Source organism: Bicyclus anynana, chromosome 4 (genome assembly GCF_947172395.1).
Source record: "Bicyclus anynana chromosome 4, ilBicAnyn1.1, whole genome shotgun sequence".
NCBI classification, from domain to species: domain Eukaryota; kingdom Metazoa; phylum Arthropoda; class Insecta; order Lepidoptera; family Nymphalidae; genus Bicyclus; species Bicyclus anynana.
The window spans coordinates 11,578,615-11,606,497 of record NC_069086.1 but is presented as its reverse complement, the minus strand read 5'-3'; the positions used below and the strand labels follow the sequence as shown (position 1 = coordinate 11,606,497).

The 27,883-nt window shown below is 36.9% G+C and overlaps 2 protein-coding genes across 3 annotated transcripts in view; one reads left to right on the top strand and one right to left on the bottom strand.

Moving 5' to 3' along the window:
* The first annotated feature begins 5,639 nt into the window (after positions 1-5,639).
* Positions 5,640-8,005, top strand: LOC112051778 (putative lipoyltransferase 2, mitochondrial). 2 transcript variants are annotated; one of them, XM_024090563.2, is made up of 3 exons: positions 5,640-5,952; positions 6,544-6,756; positions 7,545-8,005. In XM_024090563.2, exons 1-3 carry the CDS (start codon positions 5,796-5,798, stop codon positions 7,889-7,891), a joined length of 717 nt encoding a protein of 238 aa, XP_023946331.2. In that variant the 5' UTR covers positions 5,640-5,795; the 3' UTR covers positions 7,892-8,005. The 2 variants fall into 2 exon arrangements, with proteins under 2 accessions (XP_023946331.2, XP_023946334.2); XM_024090566.2 differs by having other exon boundaries at positions 5,650-5,761.
* LOC112051777 (uncharacterized) overlaps positions 7,993-27,883 on the bottom strand; it is an 85,549-nt gene continuing 65,658 nt past the window's right edge. The window contains exons 10-17 of the mRNA XM_024090562.2: positions 16,266-16,388; positions 14,038-14,213; positions 13,286-13,419; positions 11,376-11,515; positions 10,900-10,981; positions 10,226-10,370; positions 9,587-9,800; positions 7,993-9,093 (exon numbers count right to left, since the gene is read on the bottom strand). Coding sequence (XP_023946330.1) covers positions 8,942-9,093; positions 9,587-9,800; positions 10,226-10,370; positions 10,900-10,981; positions 11,376-11,515; positions 13,286-13,419; positions 14,038-14,213; positions 16,266-16,388 — 1,166 coding nt within the window. The 3' untranslated portion in view covers positions 7,993-8,941. The remainder of the gene's footprint in view (positions 9,094-9,586; positions 9,801-10,225; positions 10,371-10,899; positions 10,982-11,375; positions 11,516-13,285; positions 13,420-14,037; positions 14,214-16,265; positions 16,389-27,883) is intronic.

The window sequence follows — 27,883 nt, the reverse complement described above, 5'->3', positions numbered from 1 at the left end:
TCCTCTAGCTCCTTCTTTTCGACTGTGACATCCAAACCCTTTACTATTATATCTTTACATTCTCTTAATGCCCTCAGGTTAAGAGTAGGATACAAACTTTCAATTTTTTCCTTCACTTTTAAGACTCCTCCGTTTTGTTCTTTGTCCACCTCAAGGAGGATGTCCCCTTTCTTAGTCTTCTTTATCTTAGAAAAAAGAACATCCTCGCTTGAAAGACCTGTTCTAACTTCTTTTAATACGCTAGCGTAGTCTCTTTCTTTAACCTCTACAAGTAATGCTTCGGGTTTCGTCTTTGGTGTTTTTCCTCTTGGCTTTGTAGGCGTATTTTTTTCTTCTTTTTTCCTTTTGTCTTTCTTTTTTTCTGCTTGAATGTTATTATCTTGCATTTGGTCCTTTGCATGCGATATTTTTTCGACGGGCCTTCCTGTCCTATCGTTTGGTTTTTTACTCTCCTTGCTATTCCGTGGCCTCGCTTTTCTTTTTATTGTTTTCCATTCTGTTTCTGTGCCTAAATCATCGTCCCATTCTAATTCCTCCGTTTCACCTCCAGTCGACGTGTTTGTACCCTTCTCTTCTACCATTTTAATTTTGGCCCGCTTGGGAGTCCTTTCTGTATCCTCCTGGCTGTCTACTTTCATTCTTCGGACATCCATAACGCGTCCGCATATTTTTTGCAGTTCGCGTAGTTTCATTTTAATTTCATTGGCCGTGTTTTTATAAGGCCCTTGCCTTTCCACTAGAGAGTTAATTGCAACAATATTGTTGAAAAGTCCTTTCAGTAGCCGGTCTTCTTTTTCTACTAGAGTCTCTGCATCTGCATTGGTTGGTGACTTTTTTCGTTTGCACTCTCCTCGGTTTTGTGGCGTGTTCGCCATTGGTGAAAAGAAAGTAAGTGGGCTTACATAAGGTGTTCGTCTGTAATGTACCCCTTCATCACCAGTAGATAATCCGTCTTCCGTTTCCGTTTGTTCTGTTTCCGTCCTGATTCGTGCTTGAGTCGTCGGTTTAGGTGGCGTGCGTTGTAGCAGGCCAGACCTGGCAAATGGTGTGTTACACTTTGGCAAAACGTTGCCCCCCCCAGAATACGAGGGGCAGCCCCTATCATCAGCCGAAGCCTCCAGGGGGCGGGATTCTCCGTCGCGAGAATACTCAGCGCCGGTACCCGCCTGGGGTATGTGTTTTTTTTGTTGTGCTTCCATGTTTTCTTTTTCTTTAATCTCCTCCGTACGTCTTCCGAAGATAATCAGCCGCCCAATATGGGACAGACGCTGACCAGACAGCCGCTCGCTCCGAGTACAGACGCTGTCTGGATTTGTTTTGCTCCCAATGTACGCTTTGCAGCTGAGCGTGCCTCTTCCGCCTGAATGTTACCGTTTTGATTAATTAAATCTCCGCCAACACCGCCGTTAAGGTCTTCACCTGTAACCCTAGGCAGGGGACCGCGATATTCCCCGCAGTACTGGGACCCCCCCTGAACTTCGCCATCACGTGAGCCGGCCTACTGACTCCCGTGATGCCCACCCCCGCGACGTGGACGCGCCAGAGGAGATTTGTCCAAGTGAAACACAGAGAAGATGTCTCTGTCCTTCCTTGGACCGGGCTAACGGTCTTGTATGGCCCCAAGACCGAGGGCTTAAAAAAAAAAAAAAAAAAAAAAAAAAAAAAAAAAAAAAAAAAAAAAAAAAAAAAAAAAAGCGATACGTTAAGCCCTTGTACGCACGGGAGTGTTAACGTTAAAAAAGTCTTCTTGACGGCCTCCGTGGCGCATTGGTATGCGCGGTGGATTTACAAGACGGAGGTCCTGGGTTCGATCCCCGGCTGGGCTGATTGAGGTTTTCTTAATTGGTCCAGGTCTGGCTGGTGGGAGGCTTCGGCCGTGGCTAGTTACCACCCTACCGACAACGACGTACCGCCAAGCGATTTAGCGTTCCGGTACGATGTCGTGTAGAAACCGAAAGGGGTGTGGATTTTCATCCTCCTCTTAACAAGTTTGCCATCAGTTTGCAGTTTGCGCTTCCATCTTAGACTGCATCATCACTTACTATCAGGTGTGATTGTAGTCAAGGGCTTACTTGTAAAGAATAAAAAAAAAATACAGCAAATGCATTCCCAAGTATACGTTCCCACGACAGTTGGGCGTTGGAAATGGACCTTAATTTAACTTCATACTATATTTGAACCTATTAGTATAGAATCATTGATTCATTGTATACAGAGTGGTATTGCACTGTGTTGAGCACGAGTCTCCTCTCAGAATGAGACGGGTTAGGTCAATAGTCTACCACGCTGACCGACTTTGGCAGACTTCACTCACGTAGACCGGCAAAGATGTACCGACAAGCGATATAGTGTTCCGGTACTCAGACCAATTATTGTGTAGGACCTGCCTCGCTAGACGTAACTTTTCTGTCAAAGTATATGATCAACGATCTAATGCGATTATGAAAACTGTCTCTATAGAATCGATGTTAAATAGTTGTAATCGTGTTCGTCGGTTAAAGAGCTCCGTGAAAATACCTTTTTGTGTAATTGAATTGTGTAAAAAACGGACAAAAACTTCTAGTTTAGTATAAGATTTAACCAAATCTAAGTTCGTTTTCCTCTGAAAATGACAGACAATTTTGTTCGTGACTATGAGTGCGATACAGGTCCTTCTATAATTGGTCTGAGGTTCCGGTACGATGTCGTGTAGAAACCGAAAGAGGTGTGGATTTTCATCCTCCTCAACAAGTCAGCCCGCTTCCATATTAGATTGCATCAATATTTACCATCAGGTGAGATTGTAGTCAAAGACTAACTTGTAAAGAATAAAAAAAAATAGAATCTCTATCTATCTATCATGGAAGGTAACTGTAATATGTGCACTATATGTCAGATAGATTTATTTATGTTAGATAGACATAGATAGCATTAAGTTTAGTATATCTACGTTATAAAGAGTGACGCTGCAGGTGGTACGCGGCTGCGGTACAACTTCGAGAACACTTGATGTTATTAAGGGCTATCAGCGAGCTCTTACACTGCCGTCGCAGACACGCAGTCTAGTGGCTGTCGGCGCGATGTTAACCCCACGACTACCTCACAATGTACTAGCATACTCTTAGATATTAATCTTTAATCTTGTTCAGGCCATACATATTACATAGCCACGCAGTGGTCTATAGACACATATAGTTTTTTTTAAAGAAATTAAATTTATTAAAGATTATTATCAGCCATTTTGGGACCTAAAAGGGTTTTTTTTTTCTAAAAAAAATTACTAAAAATATAGCGTTTCTTACGATACCAACCGTTATTAATATGATCTGATAAAGATTGGCAAATTCGTTCATAACATTCCCGATGGTCCGCGCGGGCGAGGGGGGTAGCGATGCCCCGCGCGCACTTCATACCCGCGCAGTCGTTTTCCCTGCCCCGCGCGCACGACCTCACACTCGCGTAGTCCTTCTCCCCCTGTCGCCCGCATATCATGGGAGTGTCATCAACGAACTTTGCATTGGAGCAGCGTCATATGTTTTCTGTGGCAGCGTGGTGGGTCTAAGCTCCGTATTCCCTCGCTTATAAGGAGACGAGGAAATATTAGGCTCATTAAAGGCTGGGCTGTTACAATAGATACACCTGGCTGGTTGAGGAAGACAGAGGAAGCGTTCCCGCAAAGATCTGTGTCTAGCAGTGGACGGATACAGGCTGATGACGAAGAGCACCTAATCACATAGTCACTAGAAGTAGTTGTAGTCACCCAATCACTAGTGAGTGTCACATTATCACGCTAAACCCTCTCATGAGCAGCGTCTCTTTAGGCTCTTTGGTCCAAATATCCTGTAGAAAAGAAGAGCATTGAGCCATGTGATCATTAAATAGCAATCCGGTACTAACTCTATCAAGTAGATAGTCAAACGGTCGACTTACTTACACCCATAACCTTCTTCTTTTTAACCGAATTCAAAAAAAAGGAGGAGGTTTCTCAATTCGACCGTATATATTTTATCAAATGTAGAGCATGGCGTGCCCACGTTAGTCGTAAATATGCACTACCGACCCTGAGTAGGTCGTTGTTGACCGGTATTGGCGAAGGAATTTCCCCTTTTATGTAATTTGTACTACAAAGACACCGCAATAGAAAGCGCGGTTTGTCGACCCCTCATTAGCCTATTCACTAATTTGATCTTCATCAACAACCTATTAAAATAAACATATAATCAACTGAGAAATGTCATCTACCTACATAATTATCCACTAAGGGTTGTCCTTGTCAGTAAGCATCGGATGACATTTTGTTACAAGAATCTCGATTTCGTTACGTTTGTGAATTAATTTGCAGTTGGACTAAGGACATCAAGCGAGTCGTAGGGATTCGCTGCGTAGGGACGCAGGTTGCTCAGGATCGTGAATCGTGGTGTTTGGAGGTCCCTACAAGAAGCCTATATCCTGCAGTGGACGTCTATCGTCTGTTACGATGATGATTACTACCCTCGTTGACGCCATCGTGGACGCCACTGATGGAGATATTATCTACCCACTTTTGATTCCGAAATAAGGTAAGTACCTATTATTCGTATAAATAAATCATATAGATAATATGATAAATTCTCTGATGAGGTTTAGAATGACTTAATTTGTACCGAGAGGTTTGGTTTGGGTTCTATTCCCAGCTCGTGTCAAACCTAAATCTCCCAAATTAGCGCGCTACCCCTAAATGCACTTAACATCAGGTGAAATAACCTGATGTTAAGTGAGTGAGTGATAACTTGAAAAGCGCTTGACGTACAAAGTTCATCTGGCAGGGAGGTAGTTCATATTTATTAGACGTCCGCTAAGCATGCTGGATTAAGGAGGTCTTAAGGCGGACGAAGTCGCGGGCGTCCGCTAGTAAATAAATAAACAAAGTTAAACTTACCCCTGTTGTCATCGTCTCAGAGAAGTCCACATCTCTGACCTCACTAACACTTTGTCTAAGCACGACATTCGAGTAAGGCGCCGCTAATACCATAAGAGTTATATTTCAAAGTACCCACTAAAGGATTTACTGCCAGTAAACACAATAATAACAAGTATAAAACAGCTTCGGAACTCAAACAATTCAATTTACTAGCTCAGTGCTAGATGTTCGGTCCACCATAAACAACAATGCAAGTTTACTGCCTCCTGTCTTCCAAACACACCGGTGTTTATGTTAACAGCTGGTTTACGTAACGTACGAAACACCGCCCTACAGACAGGGGACACGGAAGGACTGAATCGCCTGAAAGTTACAAAGTTATGTTGTGAACCCACACTTCCACTGTATGAATCCTTATCATGTTTACGATAAATATTTAAAGACAGCGCCATCTAGTAATTCGTATTAGAACCACGACATCAATGTTTAGTAGTTGTCTGTTGCTCTAGTGCTCTACCTACTTAATTTTGAAAGTTACACGTAGTTTTCACTTATATCAACAGGTGGCGCTAGAGTATATTTTAAAAATTTGACAATTAAAGTTATTGTAAAGTTATCGTTATTAAAAAATATAAGTTTAATGTTATTACAATTATTACAAACCGATATAAGAAATTCTGTTTTTTTTGTAGATTAAAAATCTTCTTTAAAATGTCAATGTCAATGTTTGAATATGACAATGACAATGACAGTTTATGACACATGACGTTTCTGTAAAAATCTTTTGTTTTGTTTTTCAATGGAATTTCAAATTTGAATAAAATAAAACCATCACATTTGTAAATAACTTTAAATTTTAATTTTCTATGACAATTTTAAAAGGTATCAAACTAATGATATTATTTGATTATTGAAAATGGTGAAGGTTTGGAAACTGGGTCTCATAAGTTACGATACTGCATACAAAATCCAATCTTCTATCGCTCGGATGCACCTGAACTCTATGAAGAATGGAGTTAATGGAGATTACGACACCTTGCTATTTGTAGAACATAAGCCAGTCTATACTGTTGGTAAGAAAATGAAATAATAACCTAACTTTGTATCATTCGTTCAACCTTTAGAGCACAATTCCATACCAAGATTTTCATTTTCATAAAAGTTATAAAAATTGAAGTCTTGGTTACTCTCTCTGACAGCCTCAATCCTTACATAAAAAATATGTAGGTAGGGTCAGTGGCTTGCATAAAGTGGTCGATCAGGGTATGCACTAGTAATAAAATTAAGCATACTGGAAAAATCTGTATTTAATAAGCACTAAGAGAAGACAACTCTTAGGATATGCAGTACTTTAATGCATGTATGAAGTGCAAGCCACTGGGTAGGGTAAAAAGGAATGCCCATCCCCGGTCCTGGCCTATCCTAACTGCCCAGCAATTTACTTATATACAGTGTTTAACTCATGATTAAGCTATTAATCATGAGCTAAACACCTTAAGCGTTAAAACATATTACAATAAAAAAAACAATTAAATGTATACTTGAGTAAACTTTACTCCTGTGCAAATTATCTCTGACTTCTTTTTAACATAAGTTTTATGAATGTAGTTTAAAACTTACAGTACTTGGAAACTAATTTTCATTTATCATGCCTTAACTCTTAGGTATAAGAGATGAAACTGCCAAAGAAGACATCATGAGACTACAGCAACTGGGTGCAGAATTTCGAAAGACAAACAGAGGTGGCCTAATCACCTTCCACGGCCCAGGACAATTAGTTGCATACCCAATTATCAACTTAAAAAACTTTAAAACAAGTGTAAGGTGGTATGTGGATAGATTAGAGGAAACTGTTATAAAAATATGTGATGAATTAGGTAAGAAATACCAACTTAATTAAAGTGAACTTCATTATCAACCCATATTTGGCTCACTGCCCAGTTTTTACTTCATCATTTGAGATTCATGATATTTAATTTCTTATAATGCACACAACTGAAAAGTTGGAGGTGCATATCCCAGACTGTATTCAAACCTACACACTCTGAAATCGGAGGTAGAGGTCATATCCACTGGGCTATCACGGCTTAAAAGATGAAGTGTAAAAATCTTTGGGCTAAATCAACCAAGTAAAATACAAATTGATTTGTATGTATTGTATTAAAAATGGAATGATGATATGGATTGAATATCCATCCTGCAAAGCCATCTTTATGTTGGCTTTACATTGCTGGTACTAAATAAACAACTTAAATCCACCAAACTATTTCTAAGTTATTTAGAAAGTGTACCAGATTACCTAGCTTGGAATAAAACTTATCAGGTAGGTATAGTGCAAAACGAATTTTAGTATGCTACATATAGAATACTAGTGGACACCCGCGATTTTGCCTGTCCTTTAAACTGACTAGTTCTAGCAAAATCTGTTCTGCCGTCTGCGCTGTGTGTAGTGCTGACGTCTACTAAGTATCAACTAGCTCCCTTGCCTTTAGCATATATAAATTATTGGGTTTACCTTCCTTGTAAGAATTTCTGTGGCAGCATAGAGTAAAGTAAGCCCTTAGTCTGCCAAATCTCACAAAAGTAACAGTGGCTTAAACTATAAATCCCTTTTTCTATTAAAAGTCAAGCTGTTGTAAATAGGCTGTTTTATTGATTGTTTTAGGTATAAAAGCCAACAGATCACCAGATACAGGAGTTTGGGTAGAAGACAACAAAATTGCGGCCATTGGCATACACGCGTCCAGGTATGTCACCACACATGGAATCTCTTTGAACTGTGACAATGATCTGACGTGGTTCAAGCATATTGACCCTTGTGGCATTAAAGATAAAGGTGTTACATCATTAACCAATGAAACTGGTGTTATTTGCACCACAAATAACATGATGCCAATATTTTTAAAACATTTTGAACAAGTATTTGATTGTAAAACTGAAGAATTTGATACTGACCTCCAAAAAAAAATACTTGATGGACTCTATAATAAAATTATGATTGATGCAATGTAGAAATTAGTACCTATGTTTTCTAGTATAATTTGTTGAGACAATATGTCATACTTGTTATTTATTTCTAAGTTTACAAATGTGATGAAATAAAAAAAACCGTATGATTTGTACAAATTTATTTCATTTATAAAATAAAATAAGAAAATAAATAATTGTAATAAGTATTAATTCTAAATAAATAAAAAAAGAAATCTCAAGTTGGGTTAAGAGAAACACATGTATGCTAATTTTAATTAAAGTGTATAAAATAAATTCCAATTTCTACAGAACCCAACTGAAAGTCCAATGAGATTTATAAGAAATCATAACTGTTAGCGCCAGGCGACAGGTAACAGTATATTTACAAGATTTTTTGCTCTTTAAAGTGTTTAAATAATAATGTTACAAGTATAAATGCAAACTAGTTATTAATAGGCACAATTAAATAAGACCTCCTAATCTATAATAATAATAATTCTTTTGCCTAGAGAAGTTCTGCCAAATTCAATATTAACTAAACAAATTAAAAATTCAGAATATTCCCCTCAAACGTATAGGCTAAAATTGTTTTTTTATAATTTTCAGGGAATATTCCAAAAGGAGCTATTTAGTTTCAAAAATCATCTAGCTACATTTGCTTATACAATAATAAATGCAAATTCAGAACATATAATTAACTCCATACACTAAGGCACCTAATATCTAATATTACTTTAATTTGATGCGGCTATATTATATAAGCATTACAGCATCATTTGCAAAAATTATAAATTTAATATTAGCGACAAGTTGTACCTCTATTGTATAACTACTTAAAATTATTAAATGCTTTAAAATGCAATGGGTTACCTTCAGGTAAATGCAAAACACGCGGTGGTTACATTTTATTCGACATATTCGGTCACCACAGTACCTTAACCTACAAAATGGACGGATATAATGACATGAACATCATGGAAATTCGAATCAGTCATTTGTATCACAAGTTCCTTAGTAATACAGGCAATGGAACGTTACACGATTTCTTGGGACCACAAATTATTGCAATGGCCTCTACCATTCTGGTGTGGATTACGACATGTGTTTCGGAGGTGTCAGCCATTTACGCATGTAGTAGCAGAAGATTGTCGCAATGTACAGCAGGACTAAGAGCGCACAGGCAACTCCTAGTAATAATACCGAAGCCTTACTGGGGCATGGCTCCACGATTGTCACAGTTTTTTCTGCAAAAAAAAAAACTGATTAGTTTATCAGTGGTGCGAATTTTACTGTATTTATGCCAAGATTGAACGCTCGCTTTAATGAAAATTGAAATGCAGTAGAACACAAATCAATAACTTCCATATTGGTCCAGTGTTTACTGCTTAGCGTAATATGTGGCTACAGGAAGCGAAATCCTGTAGTCAGGTTAAATATTGAATTCTTCTTTCTTCCAAGAAATTTTCAGTAAAAATTCTCAGCCCGGAGTTGGAAAATTGAGAGCAGAAACACCCTTTGCCTGGGAAAGCACTTTCAGCCGGACCCGATCATTATCATTATCTGATAGTGATTGTTAAGAGTCAAACTTTATCACCCTAAACCGTCAAAACCGCATTAGAGCAGCGGGCTTATACTCCATAATATGCCCTGTCCTGTAACGAGGGAGGCCTGTATTGAGCCCTTAAATTATTCTAATGAATTTTACGAATGCTACTCATTAATTGACAAAGAACTTACCACCAAAGTTAGCTTCTGAAGCAGTGCCACCTGGTTTGTCTGATCTCAAGAAGTCCGTGCTCTGTCGCTCATCACCAAAGTCTAGGACTAGGATCTCTTGGGAGATGTTCATATCTTCCTCCTGGCTGTGGGATTCGCCTGTTTCATTCTGGGGCAGCGAACGTCTCTTTCTGCCCCAAGACTCGATTGATTCCCGTCCCCATTCACACACCGCCTGAAATTTAAAATTGAGAAAATTGGGAATTTGCTCAGACATAAATTCTAAGTTTCATTAAACTATACTAGATGACTAGCGTCACTTCAATAGTAAAGTTCCTTAAGGATTAATCATACAACCAAGGCCTTTCTGGAGAACGGACCAGGCAAGTATCTCTCTGTTATTTGTGTAAGTAAGGATTCCAGCTTTTAGAATATCATTTATATGTAGCAAGAAAAGAAAAGACTCTTGAGGAACTTCTGCATTAATAGGATCATTAGAGACGCTTAAGCAAATAAGTAGGTATAATTCTAGATCAAGAAATTCACATGCCACCGCTTACATCATACCTCATTAGTGAAATAAGCGTAACTTGGGCAATTTAATCAATGACCGTTTCAAATGGTAATATCCAAAATGATACGCATTATTAAAGCACTCACCGGTTCACAAGGCCCAAGGCAGTATTTGACGTTGCACTGGAATATGACACCGTAAGATTCAGTAAATCTGAAGGCTTCGTACACAGACTGGAGAGCGTTGCCATCGGGTGAGAACGCGGGGAAGATTGAGGGATCAACTGGACATCTGAAATAATAAACATCATTATCATCCCATATTCAGCTCACTGCTAAGCCCGAGTCTCCTCTCGGAATGAGAGACGTTAGGCGGAATCCAATGCGGATTGGCAGACTTCACACGCGCAGAGAATTAAAAAAATTGTCAGGTAAGCAGGTTTGCTCACGATGTTTTTTCTTCACCGTTTGAGACACGTGATATTTAATTTCTTAAAATGCACATAACTGAAACGTTGGAGGTGCATGCCACGGACTAGGTTCTAATCTACACCCTCCGTAATCGGAGGCGGAGATCATATCCACTGGGCTATCACGGCTCTCAATATTGATAAAAAGTATGAAGAACTGTCCCGTTGGTCCTGTAGTCAGCCTATCTAGCGTCGGATGACAAGGTCCTGGTCCTATGAAATATTGAGCTGTTCTTCCAAGGTGTGCTGTAGGGGGGTCGTTAAAATAGGCTGATAATGATGATGATACACGTAGGTACAATAGATCTTTTTTAAGAGAAATTAAATAATAAATTAATTCTTTTTACGAACCCTTCGTCGTCGATAATCTGGAAGGTGCTCTTGGAATCCTTCGCCATAGCCACACAGCTTCGTGCAAAAATACCGTACGGAGCTGAAACAAGATAAGCGTGCTATTGTAAAAAAAATCTATCATCTAAACTGTGTAATGCGGGCTACAGACCTTCAGTTTTAACTGTGCTGTTTTATCAAATCGAAATTACATTAGAAAAACTGTACTGTTTTTAGTTGAAAGCAAGACAAGTACATAGATATGTCCTATTTCGTAACACTTCCGATGGTCCGCACGGTCTGGGGGGCGTGAAGCGATGAATGAAAAACCTCACTTCCCCGCACGCCCGATTTCACACAGTCTTTCCCCCCGTCGCCCGCATATCATGGGAGTATCATCAAAGAACTTGCCAGGCTATAACACCGATGTACTTATGATGTATGAAAGTCACTCACTAGGTACTATTTAGTTACTTACTAACTAACAAAGTACTTACTGTCTTCTGGTATCTCGATGCGGAAGGTGAGCCGGTCCCCGATTCGCACGGTCTCCACCTCGCGCTGGCGGCTGTCCAGGATGCGGATACGCGGTGGCGGCGCCTCGGGGGCCGCGGTGATCGATATCATCTCGGGGTCTCTGTGGGATACGTGCTAGTTAACATTCCGCTATTACGACTGACTTACCGATCTTAGGTGCCTACCTACTTATTACTGTAGATGTTCTTAATTGATGTGCTACAGTGGTTCAGAACAATTTTATAATGGTAGAGTATTGGTAGGATATGCTATAAATGCTACTTTAGATGAAACGCGGAACAAAAATTTATTAAATATAGGTACACTTTCTGACGCCGCGTGGTTCCCGTTTCCGTAGTATAGCCTTCCTCGACAAATGGGCTGTATAACATTGAAAGAATTTTTTAAATCGGACCGGAATTGGTAGTTCCTAAGATTAGCGCGTTCAACCGAACAAACGAACTCTTTAGCTTTCTAATATTAGTATAGAATATGAATTTCTCAATTTTTCCTATAAAGCATTAAAAAAAATTTACATAAATTAAAAAGGACTGTTTTTCTTGAAAATTTTAAACACTTTTTATTTAAACTTAAGACGTAACGTATGTTTTTCATAAACAAAATCTGGGTAGGTGATCGATACCAAAGACTTTTTAAATTCGATAACAAGTTAAAGCTTTGATTGTAATTTTATCTAACGCCGCGCCGGCCATAGACGTGGTATACCTACAATGCTGTCTGCAGCGCGCATATTGATGCTGGCAATGAAAAAAATATCGATATCGATACAGTTGCTAATTATTAAATGAGTGTTGGTTTGTTCGTATTGGCGGAATCGTACAAGATAGCTAAAGCAATTGAGCCATTACGGTAGTATCTAACGACCATCCCAAACCGACTTATTACAGAATTATAATTCTAAAGAAAATATTCTCATCTATTGAGTTATTAACTACAAATATCTACCTACCTGTATACTTGTCAGGATTCAATTACCAATGCCTATACCTACGCAAGTAACAATATCCTTATTTACTTATCGGGAATCGATGACAAATGCCTAAGTATTCGGATGGTATCGCGTTTCGGCGAAGGTTATTAGAAAATCCTCACCATGTACTCGTAGTGAAGCGTTTTTCAATCTCATCACGTTTAAATTCCGCTTGCAAAGTGAATCTAATTGTTTTATGTATAATTCAGAAGCGATATAGTTCAATAGAATTTTATTAGAACATACTCGATGTGGTATGTGAAATGTTTTATTGACATGGTTTAAGATTTACGATACATCTCCGATAATGTATTAGCTTTGAGCAACATAAATAGTTAGGTACACAGGTGGTTCTTACACTGAAAACCTACAATATTTTCTACTGTATAAGGTCGGATAAAGCTTTATGTGTGAGACTAGCATCTTATGCCATTATTTGTCCTTAGCAAATTGATCTAATCTTATTGTGTACCTAATTATACCGTTAGTATTTTGGTACGATACACGCAAACTACCGAATCAATAATTCTCTAGATTATAAGCACTGATTATTATTATAGTTTATTACCGTCTCTTCTCAGCAGATCTACGTTCCAAGCCGGTGTGGTTACATAAGTGCTTGTAAACTTTGAATCCTACTTGAAATAAACGATTTAAAGGCACCTAAAATCGGCACGATACAAAGCCCCGTCAGTGACATAAGGACATAAATACCAATATTACTACTATATTTATTTATTATACTAACCAAATTAAGCTATCAATGCTGCATTTAGTTGTGTCCTTAATTGGTATTCCAAACCCATCGACGGGTAAGCGTAATCGTTCGTCATAAATACTTTGCATGGCGACTTCAGCTGCGTTATACACGAGTTACTGTGCCGATGTACTGTTACCCACCTGATGGGCACCATGCCAAATGTGATGTTCTTAGAGCTCATGTCGTATGTGCACTTCACTTTGTAGATCTTGTCCGCTTTGGTCATCACCACGCTGTGATGTTGGAGGACTACCGTGTTGGAGTATACACCAGTCTATAAAACATTTATTATTAATGCACATGCACACAGTCCGGCGGTTTTACCCGCGTAGTTGCGTATCCTGTGGGAAAACGGAGATGAAATATAGCCTGTGCTACTCAATGATATATTATCATAGTTTTCTTTCCATATTTTTATTTCTTTACATATTTTTCATAGTTAAGACAATTTTTGAAATTGATGATGATGATGATGACGATTAACTAGGTCCCAACAGGTAGGTATATGTTTAGATAAGTACTTCTAACTATTAGCTGACGGTAGTAAAATTATTAAAAGTAGACTAAGGTAATCAGATGAAGAGTATGGCACTATGGTCTGAGTCATGATCGTTCGGCAGGGTTCTGCGCATCTTCACTGAGACCTAGGCACTCAAAACACCACTTATTATTCTTAACTACATAATTAATACATGACTACCTTATAAGCCATTAAATTTAATTAAAAAATAGTACCTAACTTCCTTTTAGATCAAGTTATAATAAAAAGAGAATCACGGTCACTTGTTACACATCGACTATTTCAATTAAAATCTATAATCTAGATGTACTGCACGCATAGATAAATAAATTATCTACGTACAAAGAGTAAAAATAGATCAGATAGACTTACGACGCTCTGTGTATTGCAATCTTGTCCGGCCATCGTGAGGTCCAGTCTGAATAGATCACTGTTCACTACATCGATGTTGCAAGTCTCCGAGCGGCCGAGGGCATAAATTCTTCCATTGAAAGGCTTATTCGTGCGGACTTGCACTGCGATCCTTGTGTCCTTGCAGTGCACCGATACTGAAATAGGAGCGCATGTTAGTAGCTATGGCTTGGCAAATTCGTTCGTAGCACTCCGCGCGAGCTGAGGGGCGGGTAGCGATGAATGAAAAACCTACGACTGATGCACCTCACTACCCCGCGCGCACGATTTCACACCCGCGCAGTCCTTCCCCCGTCGCCCCCATATTATGGGAGTGTCATCAACGAACTTGCTAAGCTATAATATATTTACTATAAACGGTTTATTTTTAAAGATGTTGCTGTGGAGACAGGACAATCATTGAGACGACCATAGTATAACTAAATGATGACCAATATAGATCACGTTTTAGTTAGAAAGTATAATTTAGTAAGTATATTGTGTGTTGTATTCATACTATTACCGGTATACTAAAAGGCAATGGAAATAAAAAAAAATGCGCACCTAATGTAAAATGGGATAACCATTTTATAAAATAAACCAACAACTAACCTTAAAACAAATGAAAATTACGATTTTTGCAGAATAGTTAAAGAAAGATATTTAAAATCAAGGCACAATTCGTTAAGGCATAGTGTAAACGCGTGGGCTATTTCTATAATTACCATCGTAGCAAGTGCCGGTCTTGTCACAGTTGGCGTCGTTCCTAGATAAGTTGCTGGACTCACGTCCTGTTTGTAGGGCAATATGCAGATGGGATATTAATTAACGGAAAACCATCATAGTCCTCTATTGTTCATAAATTTGTCCGCGTCATGAGTTTCGGGGAGTATGGTTTTGTTCCTGTTCCCAAGGACTAATTTAACACAGCACTTAGCAGAGCGTGCAAGCTTTATACACTGCCCTTCATGCGTCAACCTAATGTGACAGTTATTTTACCTGCAACCACACCCTTCAAACCAGAACGCAATCAATCAAGCGAGCAATACGATCAATCTACCAAAAAATTCCAATACGAGATTACCTTTTAAGTGAATGTTGTTTATGCGTCGTAGAAATGCAGGGACACTTTTTATTTTATAGGACATTCATTGGAAAGTGTTCACTTTCTCGGCCTACTCTACATCAATGAGTCACGAAAAATTCGAACAGAGAAGAGAATGTTTATTTTCGTTTAGTAACTTCTATAAAATCAAGGTATTAAATAATGTAGTGAGTGACCACACGCTGGAGAAAAATAACGTCAGGAAACCTGCACCTGAGAATTTTCTTAATTCTCTACGTTTTTTTCTTAATACGAATTTTCTTAATTCGCATTGGGCTAACGTGGTGGACCTCACCTAACACCTCTCATTCTAGTGAATGGATATGTTGGAAGGGGAAGGCCAAGGCGAACGTTCCTGGACTAAATTCTGAATAAAAGCCAGGTCAACAGTACCTAACTGACGTACTTGTATGAAAGGATTGATGGGAGTGGAAGGAGTAAGGGAAATATGCAAGGAGCGTAGCAACTGCGATCTCAACAAATATTTAGTGAAGATACAGTCTAAGATGGAAACGGGCTTACACAGGTAGAAGCAGGTCTTTGCCGGTATGGTGGTAACTAATAGCCACAGTCTACGCAGTAGCTATTGCCAGTCCACGTGGCCAGACCAGACCTTAGCCAATTTGGAAAAACAACAACTGCGCACTAAAGTTGTCCCAAAAGTTAAGCGACGTAACGTTTTTTTTACAAATTTTAACATAATTCTGTGAGCCGAGATGACAGTGATCACCGAGTCTGTGGACCGTAAGTACCTACAATATATGTCGTTGTTATAAAATCAAGGCACAATTCGTTAAGGCACAGTGTAAACGCGTGGACTAGGGTGGTAACTAAAGCCACAGTCTACGTAATAGCTATTGCCAGTCGAGTGGCCAGACCAGACCTTAGCCAATTTAGAAAAGCTACAACTGCGCACTAAAGTTGTTCCAAATGTTAAGCGGCGAAACGTTTTTTTTTACAAATTTTAACATAATTCCGTGATCCGAGATGACAGTGATCACCGAGTCTGTGGACCGTAAGTACCTACAATATATGTCGTTGTTATAAAATCAAGGCACAATTCGTTAAGGCATAGTGTAAACGCGTGGGCTATTTCTATAATTACCATCGTAGCAAGTGCCGGTCTTGTCACAGTTGGCGTCGTTCCTAGATAAGTTGCTGGACATGTTCACGTCCTGTTGATGCTCTATCGTGACAGGCAGTTCTCCGCTGGGATTGGCAGGTGGTTCTGTAACAAAGAGATCACAAATCAATTACACGTATTGATAAGCGGTTTGTACGAGTGGGGCTACTTGATGTCTTGTTGGCACGTTTTACGATTTAATGATATGGTAGTGAGTAAAAAGTAGGGCGTGTTAACTTGGGAAATAATTGTTTTGGTATGGAGATTTTTTTATATTATACTCATTATTTTTTAATAAGAACGCCATAGTTTAACCATGAGTACCTATATAATAGATTCTTATTCTCATTTCCTTTTCACAGTAATTGTATACGTTTGTATAATAAACTGCCTCTGCGATATCTCTCAATAATTTGAAGGTTTTAATTTAGCGCTTCATAGAAAAATCTTATGATTATCTTAGACTACATACAGCTAGCCTAAGACTCGACTATAAAAAGTTTGTCTGGTAGCTCATGGGCTCATTCAAAGATTAAAATGTAAATGTAAACGTAAATAAAGCTTTTTCTACGGAGGTAGGTACCTACTTACTTAACTTCAACTATCAACATAATCTTAACGTACCTAATTTAACCAAAGTCACTTTCTCAGTCTGTACGCTTCAATCTTTTAAACTGTACAACAGATTTTAATGCGGTTTTCACCAATGGATAGAGATATTCAGATAGGTATTTTTAGTGAGATGTTTTGGTACTCAATACGTAACCCCGCGTCTATAATAAAAATAAATCATTTATTATTAATCTAGACAAGAAAACCAACTCAACGGTAAAAGTTTCATCGAGACACATAAACTTTTTTTCCTAGGGCAAATGATGTATGGGGAGTGGGACATCTCCTTTGAATTCTAATTTCTAATAAACGAATGTCTTTTGTCTAATCGAAAAATCTTGACTAACGATTAGACTTTTAAAAAATATTGTTACCCAAGTATACTTTAAAAGTAAAAGAATTTCACTAGAGCGCAACGGACGAGGATTAATCCTTGGACTTCTCGGATTTCAGCCCACTTCCTGCACTGTCAACATACCTATCGAGATATTAGATTATAATAGATAATATTGGTTGTGTATATTTATAGATTGATACTTTTATGCAGTTTATATACTATTTGCGAGAACTTAAAAGTGGCAATCCTACTAATAAATTGATATAAAGATTTTAAGGGTTAGATATAATAGAAACGGATGCGTCCAGCATAATATGCGATCATAATCAATAGAAGATTGCAGCAATAGACCATTCCAAGTGTAACGTGGGCGAGGTAATTACAGACGACGCAAAGCCCGCCGCTCCGTGCAATTCTAGATTTTTCACACGCAATTGATGAACACATTCTGAGAAACTCGTGCATTCACTCCAGGTTTATACTACGGAACACTGGGAATAGATTATCATACTATTATATTGTGATTTACTGTTGTCCTACAGGTGAATTATGACAATGTTGTTCGGAAACCATTACAGGTACGCCGTAAATTGAAATTCAATAAACGCAAATCATACTCGTACCTCGTGCCTATGATAACACTATGTATGTTCAGTGTGTCTAAAGCATACTTTACATAATATAAATTTTTATCGTCGATACTCCTTAAATTGCCTTTTTCGTAATTTAAATACTCTATAAGAAAAAACAAACTAATTGGTAATGTGTTTTGTTCTAGAATTAACAGCAGTAGTTAAAAAAACAGTTGTATTGAAAACGAATTTCGGTAGAAGATGATGAACAAAATCGTCGATTAGGTACGTTCTTGGGAAAATGAGTTTCGATTTTGTTGTACAACGCACTGTTTGGTCATACTTCCGCTGTCGAGTAACACAGAGTGGGTGCTAATGATAGAATCGGTAACCGGAAAGCCGGTGAACCGTGCCAAATCAATTCGTAAGCACGATGCCAATGTCTCGTATACGCCGTGTCAGCCTCCGATAAAATGACGTGAAGCAATTCAGGCCGTTGACCGGTCAGAGGAGGGTTTGTCGCTCTCTGGACGGTCACAAAAAATACAAAAAAATAATTGAGTTAAAAGTTGCAATATATTTTTTATACAGGAAAAGTTTAGCTTTAATCACAATCACATACCTGATGTGAAATTCATTAAAAAAATATGAATAATTAGTAACGAAATATGAAAAAGATAGGTAGGCAATTACTGTTCAGACAAAGATCGAAGTTAATGAAGCAATTAATTGGAAATACCAATATGCAGAAAAATAAAATAGGTACAAAATGATGTTTCATATTCACCTAACGTAACTGGTCTACCACTTTTAATTAGCACAAATAAGCAACTTAGGGCCGGTTAAGTGCAGGTTGATAGGGTTTTTTATCACTTAATTTAGCCGCTATATAGAACACTAAATGCAAATGCCAGACGCAATTGTAAATGCTATAAACTTTTTATGTTAACTATTGCGCAGCCTTGTCTCGAGCCTGTATACAGAGTCGATGACACCACTGCATTTTCTGTTTGTAACGCATCAGTGACTAAAATGAATTTTTCCCACGATAATATATATTTTGAGCAAGATTTACATCTTTCAATACTTTTAAGTTCTTATTTTTTAATTCAAAGTATTTTTTTTTCAGGCAAGAAATAGATAGTAGCAAATTGTATATTGAATTTTCTTTGATCATGTTTAATTTAAAATTAAAGACTCAGGTCTTTAAAACTTCTAATCTTCAAGCCTGCTATGAAGTAGATTTTTTATTTCACTCTCATCTATTATATTGCATTTAAATCTCAATAGTTTTGTATTTTGTTATCGCCTTTCCGGTTTGAAAGAAACTTTAGAAATTGGTTGCAATTTGAAAGTGGGTTAGTCGTAGTTTTTATTGAAACGATCATAGTTTTATAATGGCTAAAGTCCTCTTTTTGTCCACTTAAACTCGCCGTTAGGTACTTGTAACGATAGCGGATTGTGAACCTCTACATTTGTACAAGTTTATCGATTCTATTTATTCATCTAGAAGCAGCTATTATTCTCTTCTTTGTGTTCCTTCGATAAGACAATAGTTTCTAGTCTTAGAAAATATATTTGATTGTTCTCAGAACCACTGATGTAAAGCTAGCTTTAGCACTGTATTGTGCTCAGAACCGTGTGTTAGCAATCTATGCTAATATTACAAAGATGTACCTAAAGTTTGTCGTGTCGTAGGGGTAATATCTGGGTCTACTCAACCGATTTTGAAAATTCCTTTACTTCTAGAAAGCCATGTTAGTTGTGAGTATCATAAGCTATTTTTTATCTCCTATCCTGCGGGACGTAGGTTGATTTAAAAAATATATGAAAAGACACAATACATACCTCTAGCATCATTATAACGGTCACTCATATGTTTAATCCACATGAATATGCTGTTTAGTTTGATCTTTTCGTATAAAAAGTAACAATCAATTAATAATCAAAATGAGTCGAAAAACAGAGCAAGCGAAAGTGATTTGAAAGTCGTTCGTACATATTTATTGCTTAAGTTTGAAAATTTTTTTTCATAAAAATTTATTTCTTGTACTAATATCTTAGTAGGTCTATTTTTGTACAGTGCAAAGAACCATACAAAAACTAGGTTATCTTTTTAATTTTCTCCTCCTTTTAATTTTCTAATGAACCGTTGAAGTTAAGTAACGGTTTAGCTAAGACTTTCAAAACTCCGTAAAAGTGACGCACCGTTGCATTTTCATAGAAATCCAGTTAACGCAGTTTATAACTAAAAAGATAACAGAGATACTTAAAGAGTAATTTAAGTAACTGAAGACCGCTGTTACGTAATGAATATTTATATGTGAACCCTATTTGGTGATTGGCAATTCCTGTTTGTACGTAGTTCACAATAAAGATATTTAAAAGTCCCAGTACTTAAGTATGCAATAAAAATGGCAATGCATTAGCATTGAATCTATTGACTTTTTGCATTCATTAAGTTTTCCTACTTTTTTACTTGTTTGTGAACTTCAATAAGGCTTGCCTTTGTATTTCAAGTGATAATTATGCGTTTATCTTAACTTGAAATCAAAATTATAATTTTAGAAAAAAGACAAATAAGAAAATGATTTCGATTCTTCATGCCAAGACAGTCCATCTCATCTTGCGATTAGCTTACGCATTAAATCTAAAGACATAATATATAAAAGCGAAAGGTCACTCTTTACGAAAAATTTGGCAGGGAGGTAGTTTATAGCGATGATGGTGATGAATGATGCAATTTATCTAATAAGTACAATCCTAGCGATTCTAAAATAATTTCGCATATCAATCTACCATAATGTAAGTTTTCACAGTTATCTCAAGATAGGAATTTTATAATTGAAAAACACTATATCCAATTATCTACTAAATGATGTAGCGATCTAAACATACGCGTCTTTTATCACGTAGAGATACTCAGAGAACTAATTTTAGATTACCCATCAAAGCAATAATAGGGGTAGTATTACGTGCATACCTTTAGCTGGCTACTGTAATCGCAGTCATTGACCTGGTATTACGAACGCAATTGCTGCTATAATAGAAGAAGAGCCTGCAATAGCGAGACCTACCTCATTTTAGGAAAGCTGAAAGAGTCTCTTCCTAATATGATCCTACTATAGAGAAGTACGTATACAGCAACTATTTATGGAGTTTTATTTAGTAAAAAGTTATGGAGAGTGGAGACTGTGGTGACTTTCGAAGGTAGCAGGTTTAAGGGTTCAGACCTTCAACTGTCCAAGTATAAAGCGTATTTTTTAATTTTTTTCTTGGCATTATATCAGTAGAACTCTTGTCCTCAATCGCTAGACACTGAGCTTCTCGGCAACCCTTCGAAAAACACCGTTTTTCAAGAGCTTTTTTTAAATAGAACTTTAAGGGTCTCTAGCAAAGGGCTGGTACAAAACTATGGGTCTGGCAGATAGAGGACTGATTTCTCGTTATATCTCGAAGAAAATATCAAAAAATTACGTTTTATACTTGGATGTGGATGTGAACCCTTGAAACCTGCTATATATCTTCCAAAGCCACCACGGTCCTAACTCCATAATTGGCTACTGTACGTACCATGCTATGCAAGTATCTGGCAAAGAAGATCGGCCATTTTTCATACATTACAGTGCCCAAATTACAGAATGATCCGTTACAATGTCCAAATTAGTGTCATTTAATAAATAATAATATGAGTTTTCGACTGGTTTAATTTCAATTTTATTGACAGTTGCTTAGTCCAGATATGGACAATATCTATATTATAAAATGCACGGTTTCAACATAAACACACACATTAGAAAAAATATTTGCGTCAATTCTTATTATTTTTGGTGTTTTTGATAATATAATTAAATAAAGAATTTTCTGTAATTTTTTCTGTAACGTGCTGGGCCCAAAATGGTCGGTCTTCTTCCTAAAATGAGGTATGTCTCGCTATCGCAGGTGCTCAGTTCATAATATACACAAGGCCGTCTCGCTATTGGCAAGTGCTTATCACCAACGCAATAGCGTGTCTTTCATTTTGCACAAACTCAAGGAAATAACCGTTCATCAAATGGTTGGCTCGGTGTAGGTAATGGACAGCGTATAACTCTTGTCGTCTAAAGGAAATGCTGTCAGCAATGAATTTCTTCCCAACTACAGTGATAGTCTGCGAAGTATAAGTTGAATTCAATGCGGGTCTTCCCTTTTTAAATTTACATCAAAAGACGAACAAGCTTTTTAAAAAATGTAGTCTGTCTGTTTGTCTGTTGGTTTATCCGGACTAATCTTTGAAAACACTGGACTGTTTTTAATGAGATTTTCACTGGAAGATAAAGGAGGATATCGAGCAACATATAAGCTACTTTTCTTCCCGAAAAATTCCAATCCCGCGGGAATGGCGAAAATTAGTGTGTCCTCTACGAATTATTTATCTACACCTTCCTCGTAAGTCACTATATCTACGTATTTCACGGATACGAATACGTGGAATATAAAGTATCTTATTTTCGTAAAATATAAACATCAACAAAACATTGAAAAAAACACCAATTTATGTAAAAATTAGTTCCTTAAATAGTGACTTAAGCAAATTCAAATCTATTTCACAAAGAGCAAAAGCTCTCTAACAGAACAAACGATAGATTGCTTGTCCAAAATTTAAAACCAAAATATAGCTCGTTTTTCCATCATCTGACAAACACTACGTTTTTCTGGGTGACTTTACAAGAGTAAGCTATATTTACTAAGGCTCAACGGTGCAATAAGTCTAGCAAGTATTACCTGTGGTATTACGCACAAGCAATTATCGGGGCATTGACTTGTATCGCAAGTTGTTAAGGCAAGGACACCCAAGGCCGGCAACTATTTCAAGCATATCATTTTTGTATATTAGGGACACGTTAATCTTAACAATGTACCGTGTAAATTGATATTCATCCTCTATTACGTTTAAGTGATATTCCAACAAATCGTCTCATTTACGAGTAAGTACGTATACTTATCGTAATTATATCTTGTTAAGTATCACGTAACCCAACCCAGTCTTGGTATAAAATACCTCAAATTCCTAACATAACATAAAGGTGCCACATTTCATTATGATTTTTTATAATTAGGCTAGTTCCCATTAAACTGCGTCAGGGTTCGTTAACTCGTCTTTTCACTTGTAAAGGGCTCAATAAAGCTATCTAAAATAAAACTAAAATTAAGTATAAATTCCAATCTTAAATGAAATTAAACTTTTCTTTTAAATCGCTATCTATAAACTGAGAAATACGAACACTTGGCGCGCAGTAAAAATAAGACATTCATTGCCTAATACAAAAGCTTTTTTCAATTGGATTAAAAATTACCTGTCTACAATAAAAACTAATAGAGTTGCCGTGAAGTAAATCCAGTTGTCAGATCCTCGCTTATTAGACCTTATCATCTACATCTGCCATTCTGCCAACGCAATCCTTTTAAAGAATTAATTCAATAGAAGCGAACGTAATGAGGGGCTTATTACATAGTACTCGTTATCAGTGTAATAGCAGAACGGTTGAGCCGAGCCTCGAGACACTTATAGCAAGGCCAGGCAAGGCCATTGGCTGTTGCTATGGTACCCATACTCTGATTAAATCCCATTATGCATTTCGTTCGATACGTTTTATTAAAAGTCGCTGTCAATTAAATATTTATATAAAAATTTCTCTAACGGCTAAACCGAGTAGTAGAGCGACTTTTCTTTTGCATGTTTATGTTTCTTAGTATACTACCATTACTGTTAGATTGTCTGTAATTAATTCAATAAAAATAGGTACCGCCATTTACAGTTAATTATTTATATTATGTCCCGCTTTAGAAAGCAATTATAATAAAATCAGTAAAGACAATATGTACATAACGGCCTCCGTGGCGCAGTGGTATGCGAAGTGGACTTACAAAACGGAGGTCCTGGGTTCGATTCCCGGCTGGGTTGATTGAGGTTTTTTTAATTGGTTCAGGTTTGGCTGGTGGGAGGCTTCCGTTCCGTTCCGTTTGGAAACCGAAAGGGGTGTGGATTATCATTCTACTCCTAACAAGTTAGCCCGCTTCCATCTTAGATTGCATCATCACTTACCATCAAGTGAGATTGTAGTCAAGGGCTAACTTGTACAGAATATTTATCAATAACAAATTAAAATTTTTCAATAACAAAAGAGATTCTACAGGCAAGTGTGCGATCCAATTTACTATTCCGTAAATTAAATATCGGTTCACAATCAACGCCATCAACGTTCTGTCCATCTCGATTCAATTACATTGAATTAGGACTGGAGTAAGACGAAACTGAGTTCACGGGCGCCGCAAAAACTAATTTTCAATTTCGTATACCGCCAACCGTTATATGGCACGCACGAGTAACGCCCGGCTGTAAGAACTTTTTGCACCGAAATGCAACTGTTATCGTGAATCAGCACATTATTGTAAACAACGAAATTATGTCGACATGTAATAGACATTGATGCGCCTATTCATCTCTAATTTGTTCAATTTGCAACCACTGTTAGACTTCATTCGATTATTCCGAGACATTGAATACCGATTCGATTAATCGATTGCAATTATGTGAAAGGAAATGTAAGGGACTCATTTTGAATATAACGGCGTATAACATAATGTTATTCAGTGTGCACTGGAGCTGGCCTTTAGCAATAGATGACAATCTAAATGTCGTAGCAGTACCCACGTAATGGAGTAGCAATCCAGGCTCCCCTATAGCGGAGCCTAACTGTTTCTTTCTTGATAACTACCTACGTTTACATTACAGGTTGAAGCTAGCTAGCCAGCCTTTCAATTAAATAAATTTGCCTGAATCTGCTACTTTACCTACTTTATAACAATGCTTTGTTCAATAATCCTCAAATAGCTTTATCACACACAGTTTTTTCCAATCATTTAATTGATAATTCTAATTTAATTTATATGGATACTAATCGAAATCACTCACTGATTTCAATTATTATTTAGTCCTATATTATCTATTTAATTTCTATTACCCATTCTAAGCGTTTCTACTTAATTTCTATTACCCATACGATTTTAGAAATTTAGTTTTTAAATATATTTTTCGTTTTAAATATTACACGGACAATCATGCAAAAACAATGCCGTAATTTGCCGTTGTGTTGAAAATATTGCCAAACAACCGTAAAAGCCATTTTCATCAATTTATGTAGAGATAACGTCTATTGTTCTAGTTTTAAAATAAAGCCTTTTGAAAACGTACATCTTGACCGCGCAGCTGGCCAATTTCTACTTTGAGTTTGAAGTTTGACCCTGACCTCTCGTTACTTCCAAGATTGACCCGCTTTATCTTCAATTTATCTATATTTACGACTAGCGGACGCCCGCGACTTCGTCCACGTGAAACTCGCTGTAAACTTTCAACTACCCCTACCCTACCCCTATCCTACCCTACCCCTACCCTACACTACCCCTACCCTATCCCTACCCTACCCTACCCCTACCCTACTCATTAAGGCTGCACTTCTTTATTTATTCCCCCCCCGCGAGTCGCGTCGAGCGCGGCAACCGTTACACAAAAATAATCCATATAGCATATGCACGCGCGATGGCTTAGCGTATTTCTTGTATAACTTTGGTGTTTCTTTACTGATTTTTATGATTCTTTTTTTATTGAATAAGTAATAATATTAACTTTTTTAGTTAGGGATGAGTGATGAGTGTTATAAACATAAGAGTAGACAAATTTAATTAGAAAGCTCCGAACTGCTAAGCTATCGGGAGTTACACGTGCTATTGTGAGTCAACCATAAAAGATAGACATGTATATGCTGTTGTGTTTTTATAGATAATTTTAAGGAGAACATTTTCGTCATACATGATTTATATGTAGCTTTAACCATTAAGGCTGTACACGCGACGGAAGCTTAAAAAATTGAGTAACTTCTCCCGTTTTCTCAACATTTCTCTTCACTGCTCTGCTCCTATTGATTGTAGCGTAATGAAAAGTATACTATAACCTGCCCAGGGGTATGTAGAATAATTGTACCAAGTTTCGTTAAAATCCGTCCAGTAGTTTTTGTTTCTATAAAGAACATACAGACAGACAGACAGACAGACAGACAGACAGACAGACAGACAGACAGACAAAAATTTTACTTTTTGCATTTTTGGCATCAGTATCGATCACTAATCACCCCCTGATAGTTATTTTGGAAATATATTTCATGTACAGAATTGACCTCTCTACAGATTTATTATAAGTATAGATTTCTATATAGCGGTGCTAAATTCCTTCGAATAGCGACTCTGACATGACCTATGATTTCAAATAAACATTGATAGTTTGATAGTACACTATAACAACGACGAGACAACTAGAACAACGAAAATTGTTGAGAATTATAATAGCGAAGTTAGTAAGTCGACTGCTATGCACGTATTGTATCTATGAATATAGTATAATTAATTTTGAGAGACACTATTGTAAAAACTAAAATGTGTTATACAATAAAGAAGTAATGTTATGCACGAATTTAGTCCCACGGAAGTGGGTGAGAACTTGAGAAGTGATCTTTAATTACTCTCTTTACAACAGTACACACAACACCATCCGTGGGTAAATGACGGTGAATTAATGAAGTTATTAGTATTTAACTTGGCACTCCTTTTTATACCGATATGCCGTTATTTATCTTGAAAAAAGCGTTACGCCCAAAAAATAATGAAACCGTGGCCTGCTTATTTTTGATACGTCAATGTGTCTTAAAAAATTAATAGTTAGTTTTTTTTAAAACTGATGAAAAATTCAAAACAATCACTGTACTTTACTGTTTTATTATGTACGAGTATTTATATATTTTTATTCGTAATAATTATAAAGATAAAATAAATGATAAAGTAAATAAGTGGTTTTTAAAATTTAGTGAATTACTTTCTATATTTGTTTCTTTTTATTTGTTTATATCAAAAACTATGCACATATTTAGTTTAATAACCCGTCACAGCAACATAATTTTTTTCATTAATGTTACATTATAAGAACTTGTCGGTGGTTAACCTTTTATCTTAATAAAATAACTAAGAGCATGCACAGAAAAGCCTTGTGCAATTTGACTCATAGTTTACTAACCTTACAGTAGGCAATGAAATTGTATATAGTGCACAAACGTAAACCGTTAATTACGGACCACCGAAGTGTCTATTGTCAGACATGATATCAATAAAATGCGTTTGTATCCGTAACTAATTTTCGTACGTGCACCATTTTACAGGCTATCCCGAGTAATGTGCTTTCTTAATTAACATCATTATGTTAAGGTCATAGAACTTTAACTGTAACTTATCCTTTTCGTTCGATAAGTTCGAGTTGGTGGTATTATCTTGCGCATTTTGAAAAGCTCGACGATAACATTTACATTATCCTCGCAGGAGGACATTATTTTAACATTTTATCGGATCTAACTTGAATTTAGGTCCTATACTTATAATAAAACTAGTCGAATTGTAAACATTTATTTGCAATTTGAGATTTTACTTATACCATTTGTAACACCAAACGTTACCGTGGCATAATGGACGCCAGCGCCACTTATAATACGAATTCTGTACATTTTGTACATTCTGTACATTGAAGATATTTTGAAAATTTTGGTTGTGGGACATTCTATAATTGACACTGAAGCTAAAAATATTTCGATTTTTTGTCTGTCTGTCCGTGTTTTTTTGTTATTCGGGCATCACGCTGAAACTATTGAATGAATTCAAATGAAACTTAGCACGATTCAAGACCATAATACGGAAAAGGTTATAGGATACTTTTTATTGCGAAAATAAAAAGTTTGAATGGAAAGTCCTTCATTTTTAGAGTTACAGTTTTAAAAATTTGTTCATAAATCATAGAAAAAATACGAAATATAATGGGATTCAAAAAAATTTAAAATTCAAACTCTAAAGTGGTGAAATAGGGCTTGAAAGTTTACATTGATTTCCACGCGGACGAAGTCGCGGGCGTCCGCTAGTTTATGAATTATTTCTGATTAACATATTCTTTAAAATTACAAATCCACAATATGTATGCATTATATCAATAGTACAGTAGGATTTAT

What these genes read in the sequence shown, in the direction of transcription:
- LOC112051778 (XM_024090563.2), top strand. Translation starts at nt 5,796, where the DNA reads ATGGTGAAGGTTTGGAAACTGGGTCTCATAAGTTACGATACTGCATAC. An exon ending in TAAGCCAGTCTATACTGTTG is followed by an intron (nt 5,953 to 6,543) that starts GTAAGAAAATGA and finishes CTTAACTCTTAG; the next exon opens with GTATAAGAGATGAAACTGCC. An exon ending in AAAAATATGTGATGAATTAG is followed by an intron (nt 6,757 to 7,544) that starts GTAAGAAATACC and finishes TGATTGTTTTAG; the next exon opens with GTATAAAAGCCAACAGATCA.